Source organism: Ochotona curzoniae, unplaced genomic scaffold (genome assembly GCF_017591425.1).
Source record: "Ochotona curzoniae isolate NIBS_2020 unplaced genomic scaffold, NIBS_Ocur_1.0 contig_1031, whole genome shotgun sequence".
NCBI lineage: Eukaryota > Metazoa > Chordata > Mammalia > Lagomorpha > Ochotonidae > Ochotona > Ochotona curzoniae.
The window spans coordinates 213576-227999 of NW_024464927.1; the positions used below are offsets into that span (position 1 = coordinate 213576).

Sequence of the window (14424 nt, forward strand, 5' to 3'; positions counted from 1 at the left end):
TCCACAGAACTCTCTGCAGAGCTGGCAGGAATCAGGGCTAGAGTGACTCCAGTGGGCCCAGGTGGCAAAGTGGTTCCTGTCTAGCTTTAAGGCCCCAGTGGTCCTGGCTTGACTTGCACCCTCACTCCCATATTCTGGGTGAGGTCCCCTGGCCACACGGTGCACCAAGGTCGACAGGGCTTTCCTCCTTGCTGGCTTCTCTCAATTGGCTGAACTATTACCTCCTGAAGAGTAAAGGGGCAATTTGGGCCTGGGTCTGTCTCTCAGGCCTGCTCCACCCTTGCATTCATTTTAGCCCCTCTTCATCCATCCACCCCACAAACAGTGAGCAATCCCTCAGGGCATAGAGGCTGCAGTAGCGAATGAAGCCACCACTGTCTGTGCCTGCTCACAGAAGAAATGAATGAATGAAGAAATAAATAGATGCACATTCTGCAGCCAGGCAGGGAAAAAGATGTACAAGGTTTAGGGCCCAGCAGGTAGCAGGGGGATGGAGGAGTGGGTCTCTAGGGAAAGGAACTAACTCCAGGAGTGGCAGTTGCTAACTCCATGTGCCATCCATGGGCTCTGGTGTTGCGAGTGCATGCCTTCTTTCAACTCTACAGTCACCAGAGGCTCCAGGGGCTGCAAGCATCCAACTTTTGAGAAGAAGATTCGTGACTACTGAGGCCACTGCAATAACTCACCCAGAGCCGCACAGCTGGGCAGATGAATCCCCTGGAACTACACAGCATCAGGGAGGACGGAGCTCCACAAAGCCACCAGGTGGTGCTGTCTGCACAAAAATGACACCACTGGCAGCATGACTTGGCCAGACACATCCCAATCCTGGGGCTGGATTTGCAGCTGCCACGGGACACCTGTGCTCCAGGACCTCATTCTTCACGAGCCAGTTCCAATGGGCAGCCTGAGGCAAGGAATCCCCAGAATGGCAGCCAGCCCTGGTTGGCTGGTTGTCCGTGAGTCCCCCACGCCACACTCCTGCTGAACCAGGGTCATGGCAGGTGACAGATGAGGCTCACCTGGGCAGTAACAGGGCCCTGTCATTGGAGGTCTGGTCCAAGGTGTTCATCTGCTCTGTATTCCTGCAAAAGTGAGCTCTATATCCTGCACAACTCATCTGAAAACTGGGCACAGCCCAGTGCTGAGCCTAGAGCATGTGGCTGTCCCCTGCATGCCATGTGATGGTGATGAAGACACAGATGACCCTGATCCCACCGACAGCTCTCGGGATGTCCCTGGCTCAGAATGTGGCTCCCATGTCAGGCCAGCCTTCACTCAGGCAGGAACAGAACGGCACCTGATTACCACAGAGAGCCTCCTCTCGGGCTCAGCACTGCTGACATGGGGGCAGGCCATTCTCTGGGCTGGGGAGCAACCTCCTTGGTCTCCAGGTGCTGGAAGCCAGCCAGCAGCACCCCCTGAGAGGTCAAATGTGCCCGAGGAGGGCTTGGGGTGGGAGGCACATCGGGGCAGGGCAGGAGGAGGTGAGGGGTGGGGAGGCAGGTGCAACAAAGCAGCTCCTCCATCGTGCCATCTTGGGCAGGCGGCTGCCCTCTGGGAGGAGGGATGACATTTATGACCCCAGAAGCTTCTCCTTCCAAGACCCCTGCAGGAGACCCCCGAAACCCAGCAGAGCATCAGACCTAGTAGAAGTCAGGGCACTTCCAAAGGTTCTTTCACAGGAGTGGAATGTAAGGTCAATTTGTTGCAGAACACTTTGAAATCCATGCACAGAGGAATCTTCAAGGAGGTCATGGGAAGTGTGTATCACATGGAAACTATGTGTGGATTTCAACATTTTCTGCCCCCAACCAGACTCCTCTCTCTTCTTGTTGAGATTTATTTATTTAAAAGGCAGAAAAACATGAAGAGGGAGAAGAGACAGAGAGTTGTTTTCTACTGGTTCACTCCCCAAATGGCCAGGGCTGGACCAGGTAGAAGCCAAAAGCCAGGAGCCTCTTCTAGATTTTCTATCTGATGCAGGGACCCAAGGACTTGGGCCACTGGCTGCTGCTTTTCCAGGCACAGTAGCAAGGAGTTGGAAGTGAGTCAGCTGGGACAGGAACCCATGCCAAGATGGGATGCTAGCGTCACTTGTGGTTTAACCTGCTGCACCACAAGGTCAAGTTCTACACATCCCCTTTCAATTCATTTTCCCACTAAGTCTCTGAGAAATCCCCATATTATTTTATTTCCTGTAAGTTAGGATTCTGGCTATTCTGTTTCTAATCCAGTTCCTGGCGAAGGCCCCTGGGTGACAGCAGAGGCTCTGACCCAGGTGCGTGGGCCTCTGCCACACTCGTGAGAGACCAGGATGGGAGCTCCTGGCAGCTGGCTTCCACCTGGCCAAGTCCTGGCAATTGAGAGTGAACAAACAGATGGGAGATCTCTTTCTCTCCCTGCCTGCACCACCCAGCCCTATTGCTTTGCCTTTCAAATGAATAATCTTTGTTTTAAAAAAATTAAAAAACAAACAAACAAAAACCAGCATTACCTAACACAGAGCAGGACAACTATAAGAACAGGCTGTAACAGTAGGGAGGGGGATGTGGCCAGTGTCTCCTTTTATGCCCCACCCTGACAGCTGACAGCAGCCTAGGAGGGGGAAGCTGGACTGTTTTGAGAAGCACTGTAAAGGCTGCGCACAGGCCAAGGCCCAGACAGCTGGCAGATGGCCACCAGCTGTGGCAGATGGCCACCTGCACGCCTTCCTTCCTGCTGCCCCTAGTTCCCCTGTGCGTTGGGGATACCAAGGTTCCGCAGTGCCACATCACTCAAGGATGCTGCATGAGCAACCATGAGGCCAGGTTGAGTTCCTGGCCCCAGCCTCCTAGCCCAATGCACAGCGTCCTATCACCTGCCTTGGCAGGTATTCGTGGCCATGCAGACAGCTCCCACCTCCTCCTGACTGGCCTTCAGGAGCGTGGCAAGCATCAGGGAAGATTCCTACCTGGTGAAGGCACCTTACTTCCACGTTCCACCAAGATACCTGGGAGACCCTTCTGGAGGTGAGCCAGGCTGCCACTCCAGGATCCTGCCAGTGAATCCTGCGGGAAGCCAGGAGCCGGGCTGGGCACAGGTGCCAGAGCCCAATTTCCAACACCAAGGTCTTAAGGGCTGCCCACCCCCCAATACATATGGTAAGGCCAGAGGAAGCCCACCCACCTGCATGCCCTGGGAGGACACAGAAGGCAATGGCTATGGGGAACAGACCTCACAGCTGACATCTTGATGGCAGTGTTTTTCATGATAGCCGTGCCAGAGCAGCATTGGGCCCCAGCACTCCCTGGGCCCAGGAGGTCTGCATTGGGAGCCAAACCAAGGATGACCTGGCCGGCTCTCAGGCCACATTGGTAGTTGGGAACCCAGAGCCTCCTGGTGCCCTTCTCAGGGATGTGGCCAGACCCCCTGACCCCCTGACTCCCTGACCCTCCTCTCCATACTATGTCCCCTACCCTGGAGTGAGCAGGGGCCTGGGACCCAGGATCCTCAGTCCTTCCCCTGGACAGTAAGACACCTCCTCTCCCCTCTCCGACTGGCCCCAAGTCTCCCACGTCCACATGCACTGCTTTCCCTGTCCTGGGAAAATATTTAAAATGAGAGCTCTGGTTGTCTTCTCAAACAATCAATTGAAACAGCAGTTGCTAGGCAACCCCGCCAGCCATGGACGCTTGCCTCCCAGGCTCACTGTACGGTGCAGAAAATAAGATCATCTCTTGGCCTGTGCTATTTGGTAATGGAGAAAAATGTTGTTTTAGGAAAAACTTGAGATAACTCAGAGGCTTCTCATGCGCTGGAAGACAAACACCATGTCACTCACATAAGTGCTGCCAATTTTATCCCACACTGGAGCCTGAGGGGGCAGGGCCAGGGAGCTGGCTCTATTCTGGTCCCTGTCTCAGTGATCCAAGGGGCCCTGGGAGCACCTGACCTGGAGCCACACAGCCCAGGCCCTCCTGGCTGCAGCCACCTGAGTTCTCAGACTGCAATTTCTGCAGACACGGGGGCCTTGGACCCCCGAAATCCTCCTTCCTCGAACCAGGCTCTGTGCTGGGAAGCTTGGGCTTCGCCCCCAGTCCAGCAGCACCAGCAGGACCCACCGCCCCTGAGCATGGATGCTGTGCCCCTTGGCCCTTAGGCCCTCCTAGGAAGCCACCTGCCTGCCTGCCATTCTCTGTAAAGTTCTGTTCTGCTGGAATCATCTTCACTGCTCTGACAAGGAGTACTCCAGCCTCTCCAAGCTCATGCCTGTGACTTGGGAGACCTGAATCTCTTCGGGGATGCTTTGGGGGACTCCCAGGAGAGAGACGTGGCCTGAAGCCTGCATGACACACAGCTAGCACAGTAACCTGAGCCCCCAGCTCTGGGCAGAGGGCAGTCACAAGCTGTGGTACACAAGGATACAAGTGCAGATATGAGAACCTTCAGACTGGGCCAGTTCCACCCAGTGTAGGTATTTTGGGAGGCATTCGGCAGGTGAACGTTCACTTTGCCTCTTTCACCCTCAAATTTGAAAAAGATTTTTTTGTCATAGTTGCCCTTTTTTTTCTTCTTAAAGATTTATTTATTTGAAAAACAAGAGTTAGAGGGGGTAATGGAGAGAGAGAATGAGAATCTTTCATCCGCTGGCTGACTCCCCAAATGGTTGCAACAGTCAGATCTTCTGGGTTTCCTATGGGGAGCCTAAGAACTTGGGCCATCGTTCGCTTTCCCAGGTCATCAGCAGGGAGCAGGATGGGAAGTGGAGCAGCCGGGGGGCAGGGGGAAGGGGAGGTTGAATCGGCACCCACGGGGGGCGGGGAGGATACCAGCACCACAGGTGGAGGCTTAACTAGCTTTATTATGGCACCAGTGGCCTTAAGAACTCCTTTTAAATATAGGTTAGAGGTGAAGTATTAATGTCTGATAGCTTAGAAATTGGGGTGTGAAAATGAGAAACAAGAGATAAAGACGCCCAGTGGTGCACTCAGCATTGAGGGGGTGTCCAGTGGGGTAGGGCAGGGAAGGTTCCCAAGCTCTACCCTCCTGTGGGTACCCAGGAGCCCCGCTGGCTCCTGTTGCTGCGTGCTGGACCCCTGCCCTCAGCTGAGGCCCCTCCTTTGGCCCATGTCTCCATAGCAGCCTGCAGGCCTGGCGGCCCGTGCTGTGCACTGCAAGCTCTGCTGCTTCCCTCCTGGCCTTCCACGGTACCCACCTTAAGGAACTTGAGAATCACTCACTGAAAGACAGGGCAGCAGGCTGGCCCTGGGACAGCCCCACGGCCAACACCTAGCTAATGAATGGGGGATCCCAGCACTCATCACACACAGGGATTCAATGATCCCTCCTCCCTGCTCCCGTGGGGCCTGGCTGGATCTGATCAGAGTTCATCTAGGAGGCAGGGGGAGCAGAAAAAAGATGGGCAGGTTATGGAGGGTGACATGCTGAGAAAGAGCAAAGATCTACAAGGTTCCAGAACATTCTGGGGTAGCCACAGGAAGCCAGCAGTCCTGGCTGCATGCTCAGGGACAAGCAGAAGGATGGGCAACATGCTGTGGCTGTGAAGGTAGGGTGAGGGTACTGCATTTGGGTGCTCGGTGGTTTGGGCTTTGTAGCCCCTGACACCCTAAAACTGTCCTATCTCCACTCCTCTCAGGAACAATGGGCAGGGTCAGGAGCCGAAAGCCAACAGGCATCTTCAACCTGTGACATCCCTGTGTTGTCCTGGACAGGCCTCTGACCTTACTGAAGTTGCCCCACTGCCCACCATGGACATGAGAGTCTGAGGTGTTGGTGGTGGGAGCCAGACACGCCTGTATGTGTCCCCATACTGTCCTCGGAAGAGTAGGCTGCACCCAAGAAGGGGCCCCAGGCCCTTCCCGCCCTTCCCCACCACCAGAGCCCCCTCCTCCAGCACTAGGTGGGTCCTTTCACTTTAAATGATTATTTTTTAAAAAAAATAAACTAAGCTTTCATGAACACATTGCTCCCCTTACATAAGAACAGGTTTGATCTTCCTAAGAAAATCCAGTAAAGCACAAGAAGAAACTGGAGATTCACTACCCTGCCCATGACAAAGGCAGTGAACATTTCCTGTATTTTTTCCAGTTTGTCCTGTGTAAATATTTGTGCATGAAATTGAGATCACATTGTAAACTTATATCTCATTTTTCAAACAAACAACAAGCCGGGCTTTCTATGGTGACCATTCCCTGGGGGCCATGCATCATGCTTGGAAGAGGCGGTGGGTTGGAGCCTAACACTGCACCACAAGGGTATGGATCACCAGCTCTTTGACCAGAGCCTGACTGGTGCACACGGTGGCCTGTTTCTGGTGTTTGCATGTGGAAGAACGTGCACCCAGCTGTCTTGTTGCTGAGATGCCGGTGGCAAAGGCAGAGGCTTAGCTTACTACACCACAGTGCTGGCCCCTCAAGTTTTATACCTTAGGTCTGCAAATACATCTTTCTTTTCCTTCACACTTCCTTGTCTTGGATTTGTGCCTAGGAATCCCCTGATGTTCAATATCTTGGGTCTATATTTGTGTGGTTGGATGTTTCACTGGATTATATGTGATACTTTATTATTTATTAGATCTGTATTTATCACATTTATTTATATTATGTATACCCCCTCCATTTACATTTACCCCATACTAGGTTATCTGTGGGGGCTGTTTTCAGTTATCTATTTAATTCAAGTGAAATGTATGCTAATTCCTATGCAAATATAATCTTATTCCAATTATCTTCACTTTATGACATTTGAACTAAATTTCTTCATTTGCTTGGTTTTCAAAAATTTCCCAGCCATTCTTGATGGTTCATATTTCTAAATAAACCTTGGAGTCACTTTATCAAATTTCCAATTTTTAATCTGGGAAAAAATCAACATCTCTATTACACCCAGTCTCCTTATGAGGAATAGCTATATCATTTCACTTATTTCCACTTTTTCTCCCATCAGGAGCAAAGTGCAATTTTCTTCCTATAAGGCCCCATGTTTGTCTTATTAGGATCACTCCAGGTACTTCACAATTCTGCTGATCACCGTCCGGGACACGTGTTTCTCCCTAAAACCAGGGCTTGCCAGGTCTTACATGCAAGTATTTCATTGGGCCATTGCCTGCACCAGGACACAGCTATCGCTTAGGAGCCATTCAGGGTACGGTGGTCCGGCAGGCTCCATGTCCCAGCGACGGGCCTCTGTCTAGTGTTAGGGACATGCTGTGCTGGCCACCCAACAGAGGTGCGCAATGGTGCAGTTCTCTGGACACACCCCTGTGACCGCGTGGCTTGGGGGCACCTGGCTGGCTCACTGTATTCCTCTGTTGGCTGGACAAGCTGTGTACTCATTCTTGGGGGTCTTCTGGACCCAGAACGATGACAGTGCTGTCTGCCCTTTGCCACTATTAATTTCCTCTTGAGTTCCCACAGCCACACCAACACGGCTGCCCTCGACAGCCCCTACGCTGGCATTTCCCAAAGTTAGCTCTGCAGCATGTCTGCCACCTGAGGAGAGGACTCCATCCAGATGGACGAACCCTGATGCTGCTCACCATGCACAGGGAGCACGCCCCCAGAAGCACCTGACCTGCAGTGTTGGACCACAGGACTCTGGTTGTCCCGTGTCAGTTTCATACCAGCCCAGCTCTGGCTATTGTCCTTGTTCTGGGAGTGAGCCAGCAGATGCAAGATTTCTCTCTCTCTTCTTTACCTCTCTATCTCTCCTTCTCTTTGTAATTGCCTTTCAAATACAAATAATTTGATATAAAAAATATTCACCAAGGGTTGTAACTAGGCCCACCAAAGGCCTAAGTGTTCCTAAGATGCCAGAGGAGCCTGGCTGGGGCTGCAAGAGCTGAGAAGAAGGGCAGGGTCACTGGGACAGACCAGCCTGCTGGGACAGAGTACTCCACAGGCCACTGTCCTGGCTGGGTCACGCCCATGGGGACAGAAGGCCCCACACCTCGCTGTCCTGGTCACACTAGCAGGGACAGAGGGCTCTGCAGCTCGCTGTCCTGGTCACAGCTGCACAGGAGGCTGGGCCTGGCAGTCCTCACAGCTGCTTCTTGCAGGACCAATGTGCCTGGATACTAGTCTTCTGCCAGGAGAAGGGTCTTGTGGCAATCACCGCTGTGGCTGACCCTAGGGGACTGGGCTCCTACCTGAGAAATGGGCTGTTATGTCACACACCTGCCCTCTACCCTGGGGATGAAGGGGATCCAGGCTAAGTGCAGTCCCTGCTGGCCACTGCCCAGGCCTGCCCTTCTCAGCATCCCAAGCCATTGTCCCCCTGGGTCCAGACCCAAATCCACATACAGCTGGGAAAAAGGTCTCTAAGTCAAATGGCAGGAGGTAAGAGCTGGGGCAAGGCATGGAATATATACCCAACTCTTGGAAATATATTCAAATGAAGTGAAATCTGTATATGAAAAAAGGATATGCAACCTATATTTACAGCAGCATAATCCACAATAGTGAAAACATGGAAACAACCCAAATGCCCATTGAAACAGGAATGGCTAAAGAAATTGTGGGTATAGTTACTCCATGGAATACTACTCAGTCATTAAAAAGAAATTCTACCATTTGCAACAAAATGTTCCAATTGAAGACCATTAGGCTCATTGAAATAAGCCAATCCCAAAAGAACAAATACCATATGTTCTCTCTGATATAACACAGGATTCATGCAAAATGCAAAACAAATACATATTTAGGTGAACAAGTGTGTGTGTGTGTGTGTGTGTGTGTGTGTGTGTGTGTGTGTGTATTCTCACGGCTGAATTGAATAATGGAGACTAGAATGCTGAGAAGTGAAGACAGCCTGCAGTAGGCATCTCTACTCCTGAGTAAAATGAGAACTCCCAGGTAAACAGCTAAATGTATATTGACAAATATACTTCAATACTACCTTTGCCTATACCCAAGCCCTGACACACATAAATAGCAAATTGTTAAGCTTATAACTATTACTAAAGGACTATACTACTGTAAATACAATGGGGAAAAAGTGAGAAGGTAAAATAGGGAGGAAGAAAGGGGAGCGAAAGAGGGGACTCCCTATACTTACAAAACGCAACCATGGCAAATAATAAAAATAATTTTAAAAACAAAAAGAGGAGGCAGGTGGAGCAAGAGCAACTGGGTAGGACAAGAGAAGTGGAGTGGGGTGGGGTAGGACAGCGGGTGCCAACCCGTAAGGCAGGGGGAGAGGAGGGCAGAGACTGAAGGCAGTGGCACAAGGCTCAGTGAGGGATTGGGTAACCATGCGGCCTGATGCTTTGACACTGGGGATTTCACTGACCCTGGGGGACAGCCTCTCTCAGGGCCAGCCAATGCCTAGACACAGCAAACAGTTTCAGCAAACTGGCCCATGCCAATCCAGATCCCCAGCCAGTCCTCTGTGGGACTCACATGCTGGGCCACTGTCCATAAGCAGCACTCAGGGGCACAGACCTTCCTCCAACGTCCACTGAAATCCTGCAGGTGGGCCGCTGAGGCCTGAGGCCCCAAGGACTTTCCACAGCAGGTTCCTGTCCACCAGGCCGCCTCACCCAGGCCACCAGCTGTGCTGTGGCCCCTCAGGACACAGCACAGCCCTTCCTCCAGGGCCCACCAACATCCTGCAGGTGGCTACTGAAGCCTGGGGTACCCAGGACTTTCCACAGTAGGCGGTTCCTATCTGCTAGCCCGCCATGCTCTGGCCTCCTGGCGAGCACCAGCTGCCCCATGGCCCCTCATGACACTGCACATCCTTCCTCCAACATTCATGTCCCCTAAGGGCGGTTGTGTCCGGACATGGCCTCAGCATCCCGAGAGGCAGAGGCTGTGGCATTCATGCTCCGGGTATTCACTCACCTTCCCATAGCTCAGCAGGATGATCCGCACCAGCACCACGTTGATGTGGGCCCCCAAAGACTCATCGTGGTAGATTTCATTGACCTAAAAGACAAGCAGCGTGTGGTCAGCAGTGCCCCCCGAGCATTGCCCTTCTGGGACCACCCCTTATATCTCCTTCCATACACCCCTCTCCTGCTTGCTGCCCTGGATGTCCCCAGAGTCACTCTCAGGCCCAGCCCCTGGAATTCTTCACCTGGAGCAAAAGCCTAGACAAGGAATCAATCCCTGTATTGGCTGTCTGAATTGCATCTTTCCTTCAAAACCTGGCAAGCCCAGGTGGTGCGGCCCCGCCCCCAGCAGACAACACTGCATGGCTACTGCTGTTGGCAGCTGTGGTGTCCCCACTTGGGTGGGGACAGAGCTTCTGCCAGGTCTTAGTGTCTCCTGAGTTACTGAGGACCACACATCCCAGGCAACAACATCACCCCTGGGTGTCTACGGTTGAGAGGGCTCCCAGAATCCAAATCCACCAACACTCACATTACATATAAAATGTAGGTGTTCTTTGCATGAAACCCACATACTTCATCTATTTTCTTTTTAAGATTTATTTATTTTTATATGTGAGGCAGAATTAGAGAGGAGGAAAGACAGAGCTCTCTCAACTGATGGTTGACTCCCTAAATGGCTGTAATGGCTGGAGCTGGGCTGGTCCAAGCTGGCAGTCAGTAGCCCCTTATGGGTCTCCCAGGCAGGTGCAGGGGCCAAGGACTTGAACCATCCTCTGCTGCTTTCCCAGGTGCATTAACAGGAAGCTGGGTCAGAAGTGGAACAGCTAAACTGGAGTCCATACGGGATGCTGGCACTGCAGGCAGAGGCTTAACCTGATTTGCCATGGCACCAGTCCCCTCCCTAAACTTTAAATCAGCTCCAGAATGACTAGCAATACCTGCTACAATGGCCTGGGCAACCTGTAGGTAACTGCTGTGCTGTATTGTATCATCAAGGGAATGAGGACAAAGCAAAGGTCTGTACAAAATGTGCAGTTCAGAGGCAACTGTTCTGAACTCATTTTTTTTAGGGGCCAGTGCTGTGGCATAGTAAACCAAGCCTCTGCCGGTGGTACTGCCATCCTGTATTGACACCAGCTCCGCTTCCAATGCAGCTACCTACTTATGGCCTGGGAAAGCAATAAAGCATGACCCAAGTCCGTGGGCCCCTGCATCCATATGGGAGACCCAGAAGACGCTCCTGCCTCCTAATCAGCTCAGCTCAGCTCTGGCCATTGCAGTCATGTAAAGAGTAAACCAGCAAACGGAATACCTCTCTCTGTCTGTCCTTCTTTCTATGTAATTCTGCTTTCCAAATAAAAATAAACTTTTAAAGAACTAAAATAAACTCATATTTTAAAAAGGATTCATTTTAAGTATTTGAATTTGAATGACAGAGTGACAGAGATCAAAAAAAAAAAAAAGACGTCTCCATATATTGGTTTACACCCTAAAGGGCCAAAGCCAGAAGCCTGGAACTTTTTTGGAACTCCCTATTGGGTGGCAGGAGTCCAGGCACTCAGGCTACTGGATGCTGGTAATACACCAGGTGCATGAATTGGAAGTTGGATTGAAAGTTGAGCAGCTGGGACTTGAACTGGCATTCACATTCGTGGTTTATTTTATTTATTTATTTGTTTGTTTTTGTACTCCCAATGAAACTTCATTTTTATTATTATTTTTAATAATCTTACTTAGTTGATTATGGTACAAAGGGTCAAGGGCTACAGGAAAGTGGGGAAGACCATTGTTTCCACACTAATATCATCATTTTTCCCCTGTATCTGGGGTCAGGGGAGAAACAAAGGGAGAACCCACCCAGCCTCCCACCCACCCCAGGTCCCTGATGTGAGGCGCGCTCCGAGAGTCCTGCTCAAGCAGTTTTGAGAGTTCAACAGGTTTGAATTGCTGCCAATCTCACTGTTCCAATCAGGATGAAGCATACGTGGTTTAAACGCAAGTGGTGGTTAAGCTTCTGTGCCTCAATGCTGCCCCGCAATCCTTTCCAGCAGTGATTGGCAGTATCCGCACAGGTAGAAGCCACGGACCCAAGTATCCCTTGACCTTTTTTAAAAAAATTTAATTTTATTTTTGATTATGTCTATGTCTATGTAGTAGTTGATTAGGTTGGAAGGGTTGAGGATCAGGGAAAAGTAGGTGGGAACATTCCTGGTTCCTGTGCTAGCCAGTATGTGCAGCAGACTGGTACAGTCAGTCCCACGTCCCATTCAGCCCTCATACATGTCAATGGGCATGGAAGCCTAGCTCATCCCAGCCGACCTTACTTACTATCCAGCCCACACTCATGTCGGTGGGTGCCACTGCCTGAGTAGTCAGACCTGCCCCCAGCCCTGGTTCTCATGCTCACCAGTGGGAGTGATAACCCATCAGAGAGGTGTCCATATTTTCCCTACTGGGCCCACTCCCAGTCCTGGACCTCGCACTTCCCAGGTGGTTCTGTAGTCTAGCTTTTGTAGTTTGGTCCCAGGACTTGCCAGACGATGCTGTGGCAAAGCCCAACCAGTCTGCTCTTACTCTGGCCTGTGCATGTACCAGCGGGTACAGTTGGTTAGCCCAGCTTGGCTCTCCTTCTAACCCAACTCACATGCAGGCCAACAGGTATTGTAGCCTTGCTACAAATCCCATTTCTCATGCTCACCAGTGGCCCAGCAGAGGAAACCCTATTGCCCCCCTACCTGGCTCAGCACCCATCCACATCTGAGTCTCATGTGTGCCGATGGATGCTGTGGCCCAATCTGGCATGGCCTACTTTGGCATTTGCTGCCAGGTGCCACAGAGTCTGTGGCACCACAAAGGGAGGAGCCCCCACTTTGTATCACATGGCTGAGGACCTGCTGAGACAGGCTGGTTGCACAGGGGCTGCTCCCAATCCCAACAGTCCCATGGCACACTCAGGGCCACCTCTCTCACCACGTGACTAAACCCTTTCATCCCTATGGCCACCCAGCTCTGAGAAGCTCCTCCACAGGCCCAGTACTCTGTGGACTGCAGCACTGGTGCATTGTCCCTGCTGTGGGCCCAGGACGTATGGCAATGCCCATCAAAGGATCTCCCCATCCACCTAATCCAGCCTGTGCCTGCTGGCTTGTCCTTTCTGAGGACAGACACAGCAGAGCTGTGCCACATGGAGACACAGCCACCCCAGATAGTGCAGTGTAGCTCCGTACCCCAATTCCAACTTCTTTATCTGAGCAACAGTAACTGTTATCAATAGAGGCAGACATATGGGCCATCTGAGCATGAGCCAGGAATAGGAACCCACGATGGATGAAACAGACACATAGCTCGCCAGTTGGGCTGTGCATAAAGATGACTCCACGGGACCCAGATCTTCCACCCAGCTGTTCCAGAACTTCTTACCCAGGAGATACACACACATACACACACGTTTGTATGTGTGTGTGTGCACTTTGCTTCTGGGAGGGGCCATCTGTGCCTAGCTGCAGAGCGTGACGGTCACTGCGACTCCCTGCTATGGACATAGCCAGAGTCCAGAGACAGGGTGAGTCCCAGGTCCTCAGAGCCATCCACCAGCTGTCCTGATGTCCACCTGCACCTGACAAGCCAGAGCCCAGGGAGGGCACCCAGATCCTTTTGGAGGTGTGGCTGTCTCCCCTGCCATCCCACCCTGTGACGTCAGAATAATGGTTTCTATCCACCAAAGCTCTCATGAGCCTCAGATTTCTACATGTGTGCATAGGGCCATGTCTGTGTGACCTGAAAGGAAGGACCTGGCTGCTGCGGCTCCCTCGGAGGTATACATGCCCAAAGACAAAGCAATCCTTGTCTGTTGCTCAACTTTCAGGGCAAACTAGAATTTTCAGTTCATGTTGAAAAAATGGCTTGAAAAGCCAGCATTTCTTCTTATGAGAGAAGAGAATCTTACAGGCTTTCAAAGTATCTTTTTTTTTTTTTCTATTGAGATCAAAGTCTGCTCCATGTGGCTCCTGGATCATTCAGCTGAAAGTCATGGTGGACATCAAGAAAACTGTGACCACGACCAGCAGACCTAGAGGGGCAGGATGTGGGAGAGAAGACAGGCAAGGGGTGAGGCCACAGGCCCTCTTCCTCTGGCCCAAGCACTGAGGTCACGCATCAAGTTGAGAGCAAGCATAAAGAGTGTAAAATCACCCGGATGTTGGATGTAGAAAAAGTGTGAAAGCCAGAGAGAACTGGGAGAGCACCACCCACACTGGGTGGCTCCAGAGAGCCCAGAGGCACAGCTTGGGAGGGTGGCAGCCAGCAAGCCTGGAGTAGGGATAGGCAGTTCCCGCTATGCGCAGAAGGTGCTGGGATCCCAGCACCCTGCTGGTGGGGCGGGGTTGGGGTGGGGTGGGTGAAGGACAGCACTAAGGGGAAGGAGGAATGCAGAGGTGACCCCAAGTGGTCCCGAGCCTGGAGTTGAAGTCCTGGGGAGATAACCAGAGCTCAATGAGGGCCTTCATTAGGATGGGGTCTGTACCCCTGTAGGGAGAGACAGCCAAAGAGCCTGCTGCTTCCCTTGCCCACCATATGACATGGGTCCC

At 51.8% G+C, this 14424-nt stretch overlaps 2 protein-coding genes across 2 annotated transcripts in view; both read right to left on the minus strand.

The window, feature by feature from the left end:
- LOC121164484 (MRN complex-interacting protein-like) overlaps positions 1 to 14424 on the minus strand; it is an 813414-nt gene that overhangs the window by 174274 nt on the left and 624716 nt on the right. The window lies entirely within an intron of this gene.
- Positions 1 to 14424, minus strand: part of LOC121164323 (A disintegrin and metalloproteinase with thrombospondin motifs 2-like) — a 180963-nt gene that overhangs the window by 44036 nt on the left and 122503 nt on the right. The window contains exon 5 of the mRNA XM_040992462.1: positions 9846 to 9929. Coding sequence (XP_040848396.1) covers positions 9846 to 9929 — 84 coding nt within the window. The remainder of the gene's footprint in view (positions 1 to 9845; positions 9930 to 14424) is intronic.